This window comes from Balaenoptera ricei, chromosome 3, assembly GCF_028023285.1.
Source record: "Balaenoptera ricei isolate mBalRic1 chromosome 3, mBalRic1.hap2, whole genome shotgun sequence".
Lineage (NCBI taxonomy): Eukaryota > Metazoa > Chordata > Mammalia > Artiodactyla > Balaenopteridae > Balaenoptera > Balaenoptera ricei.
The window spans coordinates 120,264,137-120,283,523 of NC_082641.1; the positions used below are offsets into that span (position 1 = coordinate 120,264,137).

The 19,387-nt window shown below is 45.6% G+C and overlaps 1 protein-coding gene across 6 annotated transcripts in view; it reads left to right on the plus strand.

The window, feature by feature from the left end:
- ARHGAP26 (Rho GTPase activating protein 26) overlaps positions 1-19,387 on the plus strand; it is a 472,664-nt gene that overhangs the window by 105,201 nt on the left and 348,076 nt on the right. For 5 of the 6 annotated variants that reach the window (XM_059917368.1, XM_059917369.1, XM_059917371.1 and 2 more), the window contains exons 2-4: positions 12,088-12,183; positions 13,810-13,871; positions 18,184-18,255. In XM_059917368.1, the coding sequence (XP_059773351.1) occupies positions 12,088-12,183; positions 13,810-13,871; positions 18,184-18,255 (230 nt within the window). The remainder of the gene's footprint in view (positions 1-12,087; positions 12,184-13,809; positions 13,872-18,183; positions 18,256-19,387) is intronic. The other variant, XM_059917374.1, reaches the window with a different exon arrangement.

Genomic DNA, 19,387 nt, shown 5'->3' on the forward strand with positions numbered 1-19,387 from the left:
GTGTATTATAATGTAATAAGTGAGGAGCAGTTAACACAAGGACTTCATAGGAGGTGAGGTGGCTGACAGAAATGTTGAGTGTGATGAAAATTCAGGAGGGCTTCTACTGCATGAGGTACAAAAATGGTTAAAGGGGATCCCACAATGATTTTCTTGTTGGCCTTAACCGAAAGGGCAATGACAGTAATGGCTCTAAGGCAAGAGGGTTTTCCCTGTGCCATAGCGCCCAGTTGCTCGCTGTAATGCTATCTGGTCGATGGTGGTCCCCATGTTTTTGGGTGAGTACCCCAAGGATGTTCCCTTCCGTTCATTTCCCTATACAAAAAGGAAAAAGGGAATCTGATAAATGGGATGCCCAAAGGCAAGTGGGTTCACTAAATTCTCCTTTAAGGCTTTAAAAGGCTGTGTTGTCTGGTTCTTCCCATAAAATTAGGTCAGGGTGGTTGTTCTTCTGTAAAACACACAGAAGTTTGGCCATAAGAGAGAAATTTGGAATCCAGTTTCAGTAATAACCAACTAGCCTGAGAAAACCTCACAGTTGGTTGCTTAGTTTTGGGTTTTGGGAAACTTAAGACACCATGAAGCCTATCTGGATCTAGGTGTAGCCTTTGTTCTGATATCAGATACCTTAAATATTGAACCTGGGTTTTGGCAAACTGCAGTTTTTTCTTGGTGACCTTATGTCCCTTTAAGGCTAAAAGCTTTAGCAAGTGTATGTTATCTTCCAGTGAGGAGGCTTGAGAAGAAGAACAAAGAAGTAAATCATCAACGTATAGCAACAAAGTAGAACTTCCAGAGAACTTTTTGTCATCCAAATCAGCCTTCAGGATTTGTGAGAAATAAATTTATGAGGCATTACTGTTCAGGTGAATTGTGTTTTCTTCCCAAGTGAAGGCAAAGAGGTGCTGGCTAACTTCAACTGGAATACTAAATAATGCCCTGCATTCATCAATTACAGTAAAGAATTTGCTTCCGTGGGAATGGATGTTAGTAATATATGAGGGTTAAGAACAGCAAGGTGTCGAGGGATAATGTTGTTTCTTGCTCAGAGGTCCTGGACAAACCTCTACCCTCGGCCCTTAGATCTTACCATAAAAATAAGAGTATTACAGGAAATAGTGCCTAGTGCAAGGGATAATGAGGCCTTGAGACTTGTAATATTCTATTATGGGCTTTGTACCTTGAAGGGCTTCTCATAGGGTATTGATTAATTCTGGGGAGAGGTTTTGAGGGATCTATTTGAATCTTGATGCGAGATGCGCTATGAATTTTGTCAATATCAGTTGGAGATTTTGCCCCTAAGAAGGTTGGTAGCTGATTCAATAGGGACAAATGATCAGTGTTTCCAGAATCAGCCCTAGTATCATCAGAAATGGAGCAAATATAAGATGTGAGAGGGTCATTTAATTCACCTGGTTAGCTGCTTTGATGACTACTGTCAACTTCTAGAGTTATTTTCCCCTTTAGGAGAAAGAAATTTCATCATGATACTTTTCTAAGAAATCTAAGCCTAATAAATGGATGGGGCAGAGGAACTACAGAGAAAAGGGTGTTATCGCTCAAAGAGCCTACACAAAAGAGTGTAGGTTCAGAGACAGGAACCTTTTGAGGTTCGTTAGAGATCCTCACTATTTGAACTCATTTAGTATCCTGAGGCTAGGGCTGTTTTGTCATAGTGGGGTTGAGCACCGAGAGTGTAGCTCCAATGTCAGGACTGGAAGAGATTCATCCATAATCTGGAGAAGTATTTCTCCTAGCCGATTAAGAAGGAGGGTTGGGAAGAGCCTCTATAGTTCGTTGCAGCCCCGCCATTGAGAATTGGGAGGACGTTAGAAAGGCTGGTTTGAGAGCTGAAGGTACCTGAAGTGCTTAAATTTGTAGTAATCTCTTTTCCAATGTCTTGGCTCTTTACAGTAATAGCAGAAACTAGGAGGGTTTTGGTTTCATTTTGGGGCCTTCATTTGCTGTAGTTGAAGATTAAGAATTATAGCAGTCTTCCTTTTAGGTGACTCAGCCACAGTGTGAGAGAGCTGGTTTGCCAGATTAACTAAATCTGGAGTGGACATAGTTTCCTATTCCATCCTGGTCCTTTTTACTAGAAGGGAAAGGTCCCAGTTTAACCCATTAATAAACATAGAGTTAAGAGCTGTGTGGATGGAATCAGTATCTGAAGGAAGACCAGAATTTCTTTTAAAAATAATCTGAAGTTAGTTGTAATACTTATGAACAGGTTCATCAGATTTTTGTTTGAATGCCTGAATTTTGTTTTGATCAACAGACTTTGGAAAAGCACTAGGAATTCCCTGATGAAGTTGCCTAGTGATTGCCTGAGTCTGTTAATACAGTAAGTCAGTGGGCTGGCCTCCCAGTTGTAATTCTAGGGACCTTCAGGATTTTCCCTATTAGCAGTTTTGATCCAATGCTGGGCCTGGCCTTCACCTACAAGCATATGACTAGCAGATATAAGTCAGAGCAATAAGGTTGATAAATTTGAGTGGCTATATTAAATTCCCCAGCAAATCTGTGAGAATTTTTGGTTACTTTGGGAAAATCTTTGACTGTGGTTTGCAGTTCAACTTTAGTCCAGGGAATATAAGAAATTAAGTGTTTGGCCTCTGGATCCTCAGAAAACTTAATTAGAGGATCAGGTTCTGATAGGTTTAGAGGAACAGGCAGTGGTAAAGGGAAGTTTGACCAGAGACTTATTAATATGGGGGAATTGAGGGTATAGAGGTGTAGGTGGCATAGAAGGAAAGGAAGAAGATGGCACCAGAGGCAGAGCCTGGGACAGAGGAACCCGGGAAGAGGAGCTGGAGGCTTCAGAAGCCACTTTATCTTTCTTTAATCATTTGTTTGTCTCAGTTAATCTTAAGATCTTATTTTGCAGAAAGGCAATTTTAGGCTTCTGATAATGTTTAGAAGCCTCAAAATACCAATCAAAATAGGTATTTCATTCAGTTTTGGAAATTTTTGAGCTGTGGTTGTCCAATTCGGTTTTAAGAAAAGTTTGGGGATTTCAAAAGTTCCCCATAATGGCTTTGATAGTCTAAATTGCCTTTGGTTAGGTAGGTCCATTTAGTTAGAAATGCGCCTGAGGAAGGATTGTGGTATTTAAACAAAATTGGCTGGAATCCCGATGTGGGGAGTGCCCTCAAAATAGTCACGTAACTGGGCTCCCATCTCTCAGAGGTTTTTCTCTTGAGCAGAGAGTAATTTTCAAACAGCCTAAACAGCTCAAACAGCCTGCAGGCCGAATACCAGCCAGTGCTAAGGGAACAATCTGGTCCTGAAAGAGTTGGGCTGAAGGCCGCACAGCATAGCTCTAATGACACAGCCTAATTCTGAAGGAGTCAGGCCAAAGATATAACAGCACAGTTCCACTGGAGCAGTTCAGTCCCCAAGGAGTTAGGCCAAAGGCTTAACAGCACAGTTCCAGTAGAACAGCCCCAGCACCTACTTCAAAAGGAATCAGGCCAAAGTCTGAAGTGGCACAGTTCCAATGAAACAGCCCCTATTCCAAAAGGAATGGACTGAAGGCTAGCACAGTTTGAATTGGAACAGCCTGACTTCAAAAATCAGGCTGAAGTGCCAGGTGAGTGCTTGAATATAGAACAATGCCTTAACCAGAAAGGACAAAGTCTTAAAAATAGATCCCAAATAAGATCTGCAGAGGTTCAAAACGCAAAGAGGGCAGAAGCTTGGATTTGGAGAGAGGGAGAAAAACTTACCCTCAAACCCCAGGGTTGGTGAGAAAAGCAGTGAGCAATAATGGGCTTGAAGTGGGTGTCACACCTGTTTGCTCACCAACCTTGGAGTCATTGGGGGCCTTCTCTGGATCCCCATTCGGGCCACCAAAATCTTGACCTCAAACAAGTAGACTGCCAGTTATTTCTCTAGTACAAAGTGGGTTTATTTGGAATCAACAAAGATTTTCCCTTTGGGATCTACAATCATGGTGAGCCACATGCGAGTCCCTGCCCAGCAAGGAGAGGAGAACCCTTTCAAAGAGGGGAGAAGGAAGCTGGGAGGGCTATAGTAAACAAAGAATCCATTGGAGGAATTGAGAGTTCAAAGCATAGTGGCTTTTCATTGGCTAACTTGTGACAGTCTCTCATTGGCTAACTTCTTGCCAGGCAAGAAGAGGAAGTCTTTCTTTTTCCTCCTGAGCACTAACTTTGTAGGGCATGAGAGCTTGCCCTTCTGGCCTCCTGACACTATTTTAATTAGATTTTATTAATTTTTATTAATTTTTATACATTGTAGGTCTGATGCTGACTCACTTAACATAATGATCATTGATTAGCAAATGTTCATTAAGCACCTACTATGTGACATGCACTGTCATTCAGCTAGTCCTTGATTTCCTTATCTATAAAAGATCAAATGTAATCACTTAAACTCTCAATATTCTTATGAGGAAAAGCTAATATAGCACTTGGGAAATACAAATGTCTTTGTATACATCATTTGTATATACAGTTGACCCTTAAACAACGTGGGTTTGAGCTGGGTGGGTCCACTTATATGTGGATATTTTTCCGTTGTAAATACTACAGTACTACATGGTCTGTGGTTGGTTGAATCTGCAGATGTGGAAGAACTGTGAATACGGAGGGCCAACTATAAGTTATATGTGATTGACCCCAGTGTTGTTCAAGGGTCAGCTGTAATTATGTATATACAGTGATGATGCTATTGATCACTCATAACTGGACCTGAACTTGGAGTTTTTAGTAGGGAGCAGAGTTTCTTTGGATCCCTCATGCTCTCCTTATCTCCAGGCTGAGTGGTGGGCACCATTGTCCAGGTTGAGAGGTGTCATCCCACAGGGAGAAAGCCCCTTGACTGTGGTTGTGTGTTCTTGGGTGAAGTGGGATGGAAAGTCAGAGTAGAAGTTCCCAAACTAAGTTCTGGGCTAGCTCCTTAGTGAAAGGCTTAATCAGTGTTTAAGTTGATCTAGTCTCTCTTCTGTATAAAAATCTGGTTTCCATTTCCTTGGGGATGAAGTTCAAATTCATTAGCTTGGCATTCAATTCCTTTTAACTTCTCTTCCCAGTCTTATCTCCTATCCATCAAGCTGGGCTTCCTGCTATTTCTGGGTAGGTCCTCTCCTTTTGCATCTCTTTGCTTCCCATTCCTGCTTCTAGAATACCTTCCCATCCCTGCCTCCCTGCCCTGCACCTCCTCCCATTTCTAGATAACCAAATACTACTGAACTTTTAAGGTGCACTTCAAATGCCACTTTCTATTCTTTTTTTTTCCTGGGAAGCCTCCTTCAGTGGCCCCAGCTGAAATAGTATCCCTCTTACACTTCTGTGGCTACTTTTTTTTCTTTTAACTCTCAGATTGCCTTAGCATGCACTGCTTTAATTTATGTTTGTATACACAGATTGACCCTTCTAAATTGTATTCTCCTCCAGGATATGGAATGTGTACGAGTCATCTTTTTATTCCTTTGAGCACACTGATATTAGATTCTCAAATATTTGAGTAAATTAGACAATATGGTATAATAGTTAAGAGTTGGGGGATCAGAGAGACCAGGTTTCTTAAACTACCAGTTATTAACTGTGTGGCTGTGACAGGTTGTTTAACCTCTTTGAGTCTGTTTACCGGTCTGCAAAATGGGAGTAATAATACGTGCTCAGTACGATGGTTGTAGGGACAAAATGATTTAAATTGCTTAATGCGTACATGTTACACAGTAAATATCCAATAAACTAAGGTGGGTTTGGTCTCCCATATTATTCTTGAAGGATGTTTTCATGCAAATAGAATCAGAAACCTCATCTGGAAAAGGATGACACAACCTTTCTTTGTTCTCTATTTGATTTCATTTTAAAAATCAACTCTGAAAATTTAATTACCCTCAGTGCTCTGGTTGAAAAAACAGATTCTCCGGAGTCAGTGCTGGCTATGGCCTCATTTAGGAAATGAAGTTCTAGGGGAAATGGCCTTAGGGAAAGCACGCAGATGTGTAATCAGAATGCACATTATATGTCGTGCCGTGGCTGTTGTGGTTGGTGGGCATATCACCCTTTGGAGAGATGAGAGGTTTTCCGAGTCTTCTCCAGCCAGATTTGAAAGAATGTGAGAGACACTTCGGTGGTGACTTCATCTCTCCAGCCCTTTTCCTCCATGTCTCAGGCTTGAATGGATAAGATCAACACAGCTTCTTGGAATGTATTAGGACACTTCTTCCCCGATGGAGGCCAGGGCCCCTCCCTCCATTGCTGATTGACAAATGTCCACTGGACATTTGCTTCTCCGGTTGGTGTCTTCATCAGTGGGACAGGTTGAAGGTTGGCCCTGTTGTTTATCCTTGAGTCTTGGCACACCTTCTCTGATACAGCTGCTCGCCATCTAGAGGCCACAGGCAAGACTGCACATCACAGAAACTAGACAAATGTTAGTATTGTAAGATTTGGACATGGTCTGTTTCTTTTTGCTTATATAATATAGGGTTCAGGCGTTTAACAAGGGGACGTCGCTTGTTTTTCTTACAGTTACTCAGTTTAAAATGCCACCTGCAGACCTGGGGAAATGCCTCTCTCCAGGCACAGGTTTCGGTAGGATGTGTTCTCAGCTTGCCCAGATACGGGGAGAGAGAGAAGAGTCAACTGGGAATGCTTCTTACATCTGTTTTAGCTCCAGGCTTGGGGACGTGCTGGGGCTGAAAGGGAACACCTAGCTGTGACCAACAGTTGGCGTGTTTGTAGCTCATTTTCCCTGGTCACTTGGTGTAGAGAAGGTTTTACTTTACATGCATGCTGCCAGATCTTTCTTCAGCTCCGTGGGAATCTTCCTCAATGGACAGCATCAGGGCAGGTGGTTGTATGTTAACAGCAAGCACATTCTTACATATGTAAGCTCCAGCCAGACTTACATAAGTTGGAAAGTTTCACCTAATGTACCTAATCTGCTTCTTTTCACTCATCAAGCATAAAATCGGGAATTTCACCTTTGAGTGTGATGAACTAGTGGAGTGCCTGACTTCCTCTCTCCCTTTGTTCTTTCTGTGACACCTGCTCTCAGGCACTGTGCTAGGTTCTGAGGATACATGATCTGAGGATACAGTGGTGAGCATGAAGGGACACAGTCCTCACCTTTATGGAACTTATAGGTCAGGGAGATACTAATCAAATAATTATCTGAGCGATATAAAATTGCTGTGAGGAAGAGGTACATAGGATTCTGGGAGTGAAATTGGGGTGGGGTTTGGTCTGATTAGATGAGTCAGGGAAGGCTTCCTGGAGGAAGGAATTGTTGAGCTGAGGGCTGCCGGCAGGAGTCGGGCCTGTTCCAGGAACTGGCAGAGGCCAGGGTTTCTAGAGCCCACTGGAAGGTGGTGGCCCAGACCCTGCAGGACCTCTCAGGCCTTGGAAGGGACTTTGGTCTTTGTTCTTAGAGCTCTGGGAAACCGTCACAGGGTTCACTGCTGGAGCCGACACGATTGGGTGGAGAACTGCCGGAGAGACAAAAGTGGTGTGGGGAGACCAGGGAGGGGCGGGCAGCTGCAGTTATCCAGGCAATGGGGGGTATTTGGTTTAGGGGTTGCTGGTAGTGATGGAGTGTGCAGAACCAAGATACTTAGGAGGCAAAATGGACAGACTTGGGAAGGACACCGTTGCCGTCAAGGGCAACGCATGGGTGTCTGACTCTGACTTGTGTGGCAGGATGAATGATGGTGCCCTTTGCCCAATGAGGGACATAGGAAGGGGCCCTTGGTTGGCTCTCTGGGGAGCCGCTAGGAGGGGAGAGAGAATTTCATTTTGAGTGTGTTGAGTTTTACCTGGGAATGGGGCTTGTGGGGAAAAGCTGCAACCTCTCGGGCTCACGTCCACCTCTCAGCTCTCATCGTGGGTCCTCTCATCTGGGGAATCTCAGACACTCCAGACAAGCCAAGTTGTGTTGCTGTGGCCAATCAGATGGATGCAACAGGTTTTGAGGGCTACCTTGTTCAGCCCTTTCCTAGGCACTCATTGTGCATTGTGATACAAAACCACTCATGAATAGTTCCAGAGTGCATTCCAAATGCAGGATGATGGGGCACAGAGTGTAAGTGTAACTGGCTTTCAGAGAAGGGAGAGATTAACAAGGCCTGGGGACTTTGGTGTTCTTGTGTTTTAAGCAGCCAGGAGGCCAATCCTGTTGCAAGTGCTTCTTTCGGCAGTTGGTCTTTATTAACTGTAATCAGTTTCTAAGTCCAGGAACATGTGACAGAATAGCAAAACGTTTTAAGGGTAGTTATATCCAATCTTGGTAACTTTGGAGGTCAGATGCACTGAAAATACATATAATTGTAAGGTTACCTTGAGTCCTTCATTATGTGCATGTTCATGAGCCTGTGTGTTTGTGCACGTGTGTTAAGTTTTACCAAAGGAAAAAAAGGAAGTGGCTTGACTTGTGCTATTACTGGTAAAGCTTGTGTAAATCAAGGTATATTCTAACTTAAAAAATTAGGATAAGCCAGCTGTTTTGGTGAAAGAAAGGTTTACGCTTGGCTTACTCTCTTAAACTCTGCAGAATTAGTGTCTGCTGTGGCAGAGGATGGCATCTCCAGGAAGAGAAGGGCACTTTTCTCTGATCCCTGAGTGAGCAGGCAGCTTTAGAAGCAGCCCGTCGTGGCCCAGACTTCCAGCTGCTTCCATATCCCTACCCGCGTGGTCTCCTCACTCAGCGGCAGAGCCTACTTACTCTGTAAAGCAGATCCTTGTCCTCCCTGGAGGCTGCCAGTCACGCCTTCTCTCCACTCTGGCCAGCATTCTGCCTTTCTAGCAACAGATGTTTCTGCAAAGTAAATATTATTGCCTCTGCTTGGCTCCTCGCTGTGTCTTGCACTGCCTGAACATGAAACAGTGGGGTTATGTGAGCAGGGGGCCACGAAGCTTGGCATGCACCCAGCGCCAGCCTCCCCGCCTTCTCCTCTCCTCTTACTGGAATGTGCATGTGAGATTCCTGTGTGCATCGGAGTGAAAGGCTCCAGAAAGAAGTCTCTGTGCAGCTGCATATCCAACATGATCACCTACATAAGATGCCAGCACTCTTACTGGGTGGCAGTAGCCAAGAGGCAGTGGCTTTTGGGTGTTCTCTTTTTGATGTCCTCTCTGTTGTCCCAAGTAATGGAGAGGAGTTGATCTGAACGGGGTGAGGCAGCATGGTGTGCCCACAAGGACTTCAGTTCAGAGGACTTGGTCGAGTTGCAGATCCACTTCTTAGAGGTTGTGTGCTCTTATGTCAGTCCTTTAACTTCTCTGAGCTCTCAGTACAGGTAATCATGCTTCCCTTCCCTGGGTCCTGTTACTGGAGGACTTATGTATTAAGGAAGAGTAGCCCAGCCCTGCCTAGAACTGAAGCTGACAGCGTACAGGGTGCTTACCCCATGTGTCTCGCTGGCTCTCCTGACAGCCCCGCAGCTTAGGTAGGTCTCCTCACTCAGAGGCTGACAACTTCTGTGAGGCGAGTTGACAGAGACTTTATGACTAACCCAGGATTAGTTACATAGCTGGTAAATGGTGGAGCTGAAACTCGAACCCAGGGGCCAGTGGAGGTTGGGGTGAGGGCAAGGGGCTGGGGAAGGGGTTGACCAGTGTAGAACCAGGACCCCATGTAGCGCAAGTGGAGAAGGGAGGTTCTTCAGAGCAAGCTGGAGATGATGTTCCTAAGGCCGGGGAGTAGATGCTGAACAAGGAAACAGCAGGTGTGCACTGTACCTTTACCCAGAGAGTGCTGTGTCTGGCGTGTGTTGTTCAAGCCCATGGTGAGTTCCTTTTTCAGATTCCAATAACTGGGCTTCTCATTCTACCCAGCTGTCCTCCTGGGCCCACAGCCCAGTATTGACTCCATACCAGGACTCGTTACCTAATCTCCCATCCAGGGCACCGGCCTCTTTATCGGCTTTGTGGGGCCTACAGCGCTTCTCGGGGTGTGCTGTGTGCCACTGCACAGGGAAATCAGGTTACCTTCTGGTTGTAAGCTAACAGGCCTGCTCCTGGTTCAGTGGGCCTCCTGTGGAAGGCCCCACAGAGGCCCCGTCGTGCATTATTAGCCACTCCTTGATCCTGCCTGGCAGCTGCCCCTGGCAGCGCGGCTTTTCAGGTGTGTGCTGGGAGCTTTCCCAAGCCTGGCTGACTTTTCTCTCGTTTTCCACTTTGTTGAGAAGATGGTCCAACTTGAGGCCTGCTTGCCCCATTGGGGAGGCACAGGGGGGTTGCTGAATGGATAGAGAAGCAGTCCTGTTCTTGCTCTTTGCTCAGGCCTTTCTCTGTGAGTTTTGATCAGGGGAACATTCTGGCAAAGCCAAGACTGAGTACCACCTGCCCACATTCCATGCACCCCACACGTGGGGCCTCTCGGAGGGCTTTGTCTTTGTCTGGGAAAGATTATTCTCCCTCGATTTCTTCCTGCCTGCCTGTGGCCGCCCCTGTCCTTCCTCCCCACAGTGTTCTGACTTTCAGATGCATCTGTTTCTTTCTTGACTTGCCAGGGAGTGATGTGTGTTCTCGGGGATCTCCTCAGCCTGGGTTGGCCAGTCTTAAGAGATGCCTGATTTTCCTGTCAGCATCTTTGGACTTCTGGCCAAGAACCATTCCATTAAATTGACCGAACCAGGGAGAGACCAGAGACTGCTGGCCGTTGGCTCCTGTGTTCTCCTCTACTCCAAGTGCCTTCCTCTTCTGGTGTCGAGCGAGCGGAGGGCCTTGCACAAGCCATGGCTAGCTCGGGACCCGCGTCATCCGAGCTCAGGTTGGGAGGGGGGTGGTCCCGGAGCAGGAGCCACTGGTATCCATACAGTGGTCTGAGCCTCAGACCTGAGAACAGCAGGACGGCCCTGCTTGGCTCTTCCACTGGCACCATTGCTTGGGATGAACACTGGGATCGGTGAACTCAACACCGGCAGCTGGATTTGTGTACAGTCCCCCAACCCCCTCCTCCATACACGCACATTATTCATCATGTGCTGAGCAGGGTGCAGTGCCAGGTACCTGGAGAGGAAACAAACAAACCAGTAGATGGAAAAAACGTGACCCCTAACCTCGAGGGACAAATCTAAGAGCTAAAGAGAAGGGCTGAGGATCATGGATGCTTATATTCCAAGAGGCTCTGTTGATCTGTGAAGCCAGAATCCCCGCCCTCCACTCCCCCCAGTACCTTATTAAAGCCAGACCTCGTTGCCAGTTATGCCTCATATTTCCGTCCTCTGGGAATTTGAACATAATGCCATTTCCCCTTCAATGAGGGAAACATGTCCGAGGGAAATTTGAATGATTAGCCTAATCTGCAGGAAGGCTGCACGTGGAATTAAGTTAAGCACGTTTGTGCCGAGCAGTCTTGTCTGTCAGGCCACTTAAAGGTGCCTCGGTGGTTTATACCCTTAACAGAAGCTGAGGGTTCAGGAAGGATCATTGGCTTTTATTACTGTCTTAAATGAAAGCTTATTTTTTTAAATTTGACAAGGGCCTCCAAGAGGTTTCTTTATAGATACCATGTGTGGGGTGTGTTTTTACCCCAACTCAGAACATTGCCAGGGCTTTGTTCTCGGGGCAGCGGTGGAACGAGGTGACCCAGGAAACTGGTTCAGGTGGAGATTCGTCAGGTTGGCGGCTGCTCTGCTTTGAGTGGAGCCCAGAGGGTTCTGAGAACTCGGGCCTCCCGCGTCCTTGAGTCGGAAGGGGAGGTCCGGGTGCTCCTGTGAAGTTCCAAGCCCTTTGTGCCAGCTCCCTACCCAGTGCCGGTGCGTTGCGCTGGGGTGGGGAGTCTTGTTGAGTCTGATGTGAGGGCAGCTTCACTGACCCCCACTGGTGTCAGGTGGAGGCGGCAGGACTCGATGTGTAGCCTGAGGAATTAGAGAGTGAGGACCAGACTTGTTAAAGCAAATGTAGCAAAAATATTAACTTCTGAATTATTTCATGTTATAAACAAGTATTCACTCTTTTGAATTTACATTCTTTTGTGCTCTGAGGTGGACTCAGGAACAGATTTGCTAGCTGCTGTATTAGTAAAAGGACTAGAAAGTGCAGGAAAAATGAAAGCAGGTTTATTTCAGTAATTCATATTTTTTACTCTTTTTTTTTTTTTTTTTGCTAGATTTGTCTTCTGCGAAGCGGAAATTTGCAGATTCCTTAAATGAATTTAAGTTTCAGTGCATAGGAGATGCAGAAACAGATGATGAAATGTGCATAGGTAAGTCATAACCACATGCAAGAGTTTAAAAAGTTCACTGTGTACCACAGCTTTCAATGTCCTCCCTGAGTCTTTCCCCTGGAATAGGGAGTATGTAAGTGTTGTAAATTAAGAAGTCAGTATTAAGAGTGGAGCGGGCAGAGTTGAGTGAGGGTCAGGGCCCGGGGCTCTCCAGGGCTTCTCCTCAGAGTCCTGGGATTGCAGTGGCTCTCACCCTGCGGCCTGCAGGAGAAAGCGGGAAGGTTTGCTGTGGGGCTCCTATCTCCGCCCTCTGTTAGCGTTCTGCTTCTGGCTGGCTTTGCAATGTTCTTCCCCCAACCACAGTACTTTAGAATTAGAGCAAAAGCAGAACACGAGTAGATGGGAGAAGAGTTAGATCAGAGGTTGCAGGTGATGGCTCATGGGCTGAGGTCCTAATGCAGCCATGTTTTCTTGGGCACTCATTTTTTAAAATTGAATTACCATATAAGTTGAATTTATGTAAAGTTCCAGTTTTCTAGCTTCTTTGAAAATTGGGGAGCCTGAGCAGCCGGCCCCTCATTCTGCCCTGGCAACAGTTGGCTAGAGCTATGTAGCTGTCGCTGCCTTTGGATGGGGAGAGGAGCTTCGTGTCTGGGTCATCGCCCCACCTCTCCCATGCATTTTCCTTAACAAGAGGCTGAGAGCGGAGGTTACCATTTGTTAGCTTGCTGCCCCGTGTCGCTCTTCACCATCCCCTGTCCATCTTCTGTGGGCAACACTGAGCACAGAGGATTTGCAGTGTCAAGACACGTGTCGTTGTCAGGGCCTAGTCATTGCACCTTATTCTTCTGTTGGGCATCTTGGTTGACTCCATTAAGTGAGCAAGAGTTGAGCAAGTTACATTGAATTAAGTCACCAAATGCTTATGGATTCCCTGTTAGCATCCAGAAAACCAGGATCTGGGGATGAGCAGAGGGAACTGGGAGACAGCTGAGAGCTGTGAAAACGTATCATTGTTGTAACTCCTGAATATACAGATGTTTTTCCCAACATTACATGAATGTCTCGAATATCCTTAGGGCTATTGTATGCAATGCTTATTCCCTTTGGAATAATTCCAGCGAAAGAGACTGTCCACATCTGACTGCTGTGCTGCCAGCTGTGCTGCAATAATAAGGGGCTTGAGGACTCAGAGAGGAGGAACCCAAGGAAAAGCCAGAGACGTGGCTTCCAATGCCAGCAGTGTTGTTTGTTTAGCCCTGGTGCAAAGAAAAGGTTGGGTTCTGACGCAACCCCACAACAAAGGTTGAGGAGGTCAAATCCTGGGCAGGAAATCCTTGAACTCCAAAGAGGAACTCTGCCTGGTCCATCCTGGAGCCTGGGAGCTGGCCAACATCCCATCAGTCCTGGGTTCTCTCAGGAACAGGCAGGTCTTTTCCTTGAAGGAAACCCTTCCCTAGCTAGAGTGCCCGGTGGATTATCCTGCATTTCTGGGTCATCCTTAATGGTTAATGATGAAAAGATAAGGGGAGCCTTGGGAAGAGTTGTCTTTAGGTCTCTGCATATGCCAAGGGATTTCAGTCCATAACACAATAGCTGTATCTGGAAGGGTTCCCAAAGGCCTGTCACTCTACTTCCACCTCATGGCCCCTTTCTCTTTTTCAGCAAGGTCTTTGCAGGAGTTTGCCACTGTCCTCAGGAATCTTGAAGATGAACGGATACGGATGGTGAGTATGGCTAGGCTGCCCTTGGTCCTGGACAGTGTGGTCACATCGAGGGAACACAGGATTTGCTGTCAGAAGAACAGGGTTTGAGTCCAGGCTCTGCCACTTGAGTGCTCTGGGCTCACGAGCAAGCCTCATCTTCTCACCCTTGCTGGGTTTGAAACCTTTTGTAAATATTTAAAGGGTTACCGTGGATAACGTAGAACCACATTGTTGTCCTAAAGATTCACTATAAGGTGTATATATAAAGTATATGACTTAAGGTGGATCTTTTGAATTATTTAACTTTTGGGAGCCTGAGATTCCTTACTGGCAGAATGGGAATGAAGGTGCCCCACCCTGCTCCCCTCCTCCTCACCTTATTAAACCCATCCAAGAGCTCTCCTTCACTTTTAATTCCAGGGTACCTAACACAGTGCCTGCCATGTTGGTAGGCATCCAATCAAGGGGTACTTAGTAAATGATGGGAACTATAAGAAGTTCTTCAAAGAGAGGCAGTGTGCAACTTCAAGAATCAAACACTGACCTCCAGGTTTTTAAGAGAGATTTTCTGTACAAGGCTTTATTCTGATGTGGTTCAGCATGCACAGATGAGGGATTTTGGATCCACAGGAAGCTCTTTTGGGCCTCCCTCTTATTCCTAAGCCATCAGGAATGAAGCTACATGCTGATTTGTCGCCAGGTGGGCTTGTCTCTAGGCAGCAGTGCTCCAGAGGCCCAGGGAGGAGTCATCAATGAGGATTTTTCTTCTCTTCCCATACTAACAGCCAGTGGTTTCAGGACTAAGTCTACTGTGTTAGTCTGCTCAGGTTGCCATAACAAAGTTCCATAGGCTGGGTGGTTTATACAACAAATATTTATTTTTCACAGTTGTGGAGACCGGGCAGTCCAAAATCAAGTTGCTGGCTGATTTGGTTCCTGGTGAGGGCCCTCTTCCTGGCTTGCAGACAGACACCTCTTTGCTGTTTTCTCGCAGGGCAGAGAAAGGGTTGGGGAAACTCTCCTCTTACAAGGTCACTAATCCCATCACGAGGATTCTCTCCTCATGACCTAATTATCTCCAAAGGCTCCATCTCCAAATATCAATACTATCACACTGGGGGTGTTAAAAGATAAACTGAGGCATGTTTAATTTTTAAGTTTATTTAAACAAAAATTGATTCAAATTGGGCAGAACCAACCCGGAAGTGGTTAGGAGCACTCCATCAACAGGAGGTAGGGCAAAGACTTTTATATAGCAGATGTGGAAACAAAGCAAGGAAATTATTTGATTGGCTCTAGCTTAAGCGGTTGCCTTATTTGGGAAAGTCTAGTTGTTTGTGATTGGTTTCAGTTTCTTAGATTTCAGTTTCTTAACCTTGAGGTTTTGGTTTGCTTATGTAGGCTGCTAAGGCATTAGAGTCACCTCAATCTAATGGCCTCCTTGTTTAATTTAACAGGGGTTAGGGCTTCAATATATGAATTTTGGAGGGGATGCAATTCAGTTCACAGCCTCTACCAAGACATGTAGCCGTGCATTTTCTATTTTAACCCTCATGATGACTCTGTTGAAGTGGGACCTTTATCATCACCGTTGTCCAGATGAAGATACCAAGGTTTACAGCTATTAAGTAACATTCCCAAGATCACACAGTTAATAAGTAGCACAGCCTGGATTCAACCCCAAGTGCATGTGATACCAAAGAAGCTGGCATTTCTTTAAAACTCCAACCAGAGCAGAAACCTCTCACTTTCTGCTCTGCAAAGAGAGACACTGTTTGCCTTGATTGCTCACTGCTGGGTGCTTGAACCAGAATCAGGAGGGTGGCGGCGGCGGCAGCAGCAGGGATGGTAGTGGGTGGAGGCAGAGGAAGGCTTGTGTGTTTGTGCACGTGCTAGTGCCTCAGAAAGGGAAGTGATTCTTTTGAGTCTGATTCTTGGCAGAGTTATTATTTGGGGGTGGAGGGTATGGTGAGCAAATCACGATGAATACCCTGCAGATTGCTAAGGTCTGGGGTAAGGGAACAATGACTGGATTATACTTTCCAGCTTGCCTCTGCAATTTTATTATTAATGTCAGTGAATCGAGTTTCTACTGTCTGCGTCTGAATATCTGGCCATCGCAAGCCCCTTCCTTACCTCCTCACCCTGTGACGGCTTCATCATCAATTCAGCTTAGCTTAGCAAAGCTGTACCTTCTTTGGGAAGCCTTCCCTGACTCCCCGGGATATTTGGCCATCCTTTGTGTTTTCTGAATGTCTAGTTCATGCCTCTGATTCTGCATGTACCACACTGTGTCCTGATAGTCACTGCACGTGTCTGTGTCCCATAGGAAATATGAGTTCTTGAAGGGCAGAGAACAGACTGCTGTGCCTCGAATATCATCACAGTGCTTGGAACTGAGTGGAAATTACATAGTCATAGATTCTTAGACCCAGACAGACCTTATTCCTCACCGTGTGCAGTCCCTCGTTTGACAGCTAAGAAAAGTGAGGTCTCCTGAAGGCTGATAGCGTGCTGTAGCAGGACTGGGACAAGGACTTGGGTGTCCTGATTCCCAGGTGGGAAGTTAGGGCTTTTGTATATTTAGCATCTAGTTAGGGCTGGATTCTCCCCCATGGATGCCCACTGGAACAACTTGGGGAGTTTAAAAAACACCGATGCCTGAATCAAAGTACAGAGATTCTGATTTATTGGTCTGGAGCGTGGCCTGGACATCGGGCATCTTAAAAGCTCCCCAAGTGAGCCTAACCTTCGGCTAATGTTGAGAACCAATGGCTTAGTGGCTCAGAGCTCCATTGTGAGTTTCAGAGACTTGCACTTTATTTGTGGAAAAGACTGAAATAAGTGAGCCAATAAAGCAACATCAAATGACAATAAAAATCAAGCAAGTTAAATAACATTGCAACACTCTAGAGTTAAAATGCTCTCTTTTAAAATAAGCGCTCTCGAAATTGAAGAAAAGGCAAATGGCAATAAATTTGGAGACCTGCCACCTTCTACCCCTCACATTGTCTAGTTAGTTCTTTGCTGTCTCCATCTATGGCTTCTGGCATTTACTCTGTTGGTTTCATTGCAATGGATAGGCATGTGATTTAGAAAAATAATGCTTTGTTGCGACGAGATTCCTGAAATAATTAGTTGAGTGATGAGTGCGCAATGAATGACTTAAAAGGAAAGATTGTAAAATATTGTGCTGTCTTAGAAAAGACCATAGAATCTTAGAGCTGGAACAATCCACCCCACTCATTTTGCAGATGAGGAAATTAGAGCCCAGAGAGGTTAAATGTTTTGCCTGTGGTCACACAGTTGGCAGCCAATCAAGAAATCATTCTTTCATTTAGTCATTGAAAAACGTTTGAGTGCTCCTTTGTTTCAGCACTCTTCTGTGTTTTGGGGATGGTGGTGGACAAGTGAACATTTACGAGAGAGTGGCGTGTGTGTGTGCGCGTGTGTGTGCATGTGTGTGCATGCATGTGCATGTCTTGTAATGCTGAACCAGAAAACTTCAGCTGGCTTACATCTTCTGAAGAAAACACTTGGTGGGGTAGTGGGAAGTTTCTTTGGATTGCATTGGTGGTCAGAGAAGACCTCTCTAAAGAGGTGACCTTTAAGCTGAAACCTGAATTACAATAAGTAATGAGTTGTGCACACAAGGATTTGGGGACAAAGCATCTGCGGGAACAGCCAAATGCAAAGGCTCAGAAGTGGGGCAGGTTTGGCCCATTTGAGGTGCGTTCGGGTGACCGTTTAGTTGAGGGCAGGACCTGAGGGGGTGAGCGCGGTGAGATGAAGTTGAAAAGCAGCCAGTGGCCAGGAGGCACAAGCATCCTGATCCCCGTCCAGAACTGGTAGGGCTACACAGAATCAGGCTTGGGTGGTTTTCATACCACCAAAAGTGGAGGTTTTTTTGGGGGGAGGGTTAACCTAGACTCAATGTTGACCTACTTTAAATATATCTACTTAAATATAACTTGGCTGAATGAGCATTTAACAAGAAGATGTCACCTGAAGCTTGAAATTTAGACCCTACTCTGCCACCAGTTCCGCTCTGCCTTCAATGTGGTTGCTTACGTTTTTAGAGGTCCTCGTTTTTATTTTTAAAGAATCTCTCTTACTCATGCACAGGAAGAATGTCGTGTTTTGGACTGATGACTAGATTTCGATTTGGCATGCTGTTGGTTCAGGTGTAAGGAAGAGGTGACACGTGCACCATTGTGCTTACTGAGATCTTATACTGAAGCATGGGGAGGCCTTTTGTGCCAGGACTGCTGCAGTTCTTTACTGACCCTGCTTCTCTGTCCCCCTCCCCGACCCCTCTGCTTTTCCTCTCCAGATTGAGAATGCCAGCGAAGTGCTCATCACTCCCTTGGAGAAATTTCGAAAGGAGCAGATTGGGGCTGCCAAGGTGAGAATTTCGCAAGCCTTGTTCTTGGATTTTAGGGCAGGAGGTCTGGGAAACACAACACCTTCTTCAGAAAATCTAAGTCCACCATTTTCAGGGAATCCTGGGCGAATAAGCTTAGAGCCCAGCTCATTTGTTCTTCACAAGTGTCTGAAGTAAGACTGAGAGGTCAACCCCAGAGCTGTCATTCTAGTGTTTTGACATCTAATCGTGTTGTGCTAGTTCATAAATCATCCAAAGGTAGAAACCACGCCTCTTTTGTGTGAGTAGATACCTGGTGTGTTTGGACACCATGGAATTATATTGTTTGTGGAGGTCCAGGACTGGAGCCTAGGACAGGGGTTGCAAATAGGCCCCTGTGGGCATGGGGACCCTCTTCTTAGCCCACTTTAGCTGTGTATGAAAAGGAGCCCTCTGTCGTTAGACCTTTACATTTTTTTCAAGAGAAACTGAAAAGTTAGAGTTTCATATGAAATTTCCTGGCTTTAAAAAAATGCTGGCAAATAATTTAAAAATATATATTACACATTGTGCAAGTCAAAAAGCGGGACTGCTTCAACCCAGAGGTCACCATTTGTTATAGCTGACCTGGAGGGACTATAGCTGAAAGTTGGCTGACTCTAACCTGTTACTGAAAGACTGAAAAGGGAATTTTATTCATTTATTAAAGGTGGATTCTCTGGGGTCCCCCGCCCTGTGATTAAATCACTAGACAACCCTAGCGAGATTGACCTTCAGTAGAGTGTTAGAGACCACCTGTGGGCAAGATGTTTTCATTGGAATCAATGAAAGCAAAAAGATTTTCAAGATTTTCTTCCTGTTTTTTTTTTTTTTTTTCCTGGAGCTGAGTCATTCGGCCGCAGTCCCTTGCGCCACCTGCAGGGGGTTTTGGGCAACATCACCCTCTTACTTGTGGATTTTACTCAGTTGTGAAATGGCCTTGAGAGATGCCTGCCTGTAGGTGGGAAAAACATAGCTGAAGTGTAACGAAGTGGGCTCTCCCCTCAGCCCCCAATTAAGTGCATCTGCTTTCTAAAAATGAATATGATTAGGGCGTGACAGAGATGTTCGGTTCAGTCAGGGTTATTCAGAGGGAGGAATGGCCCTAGTTTGAAGGAGGGACCATGGCCAAGAT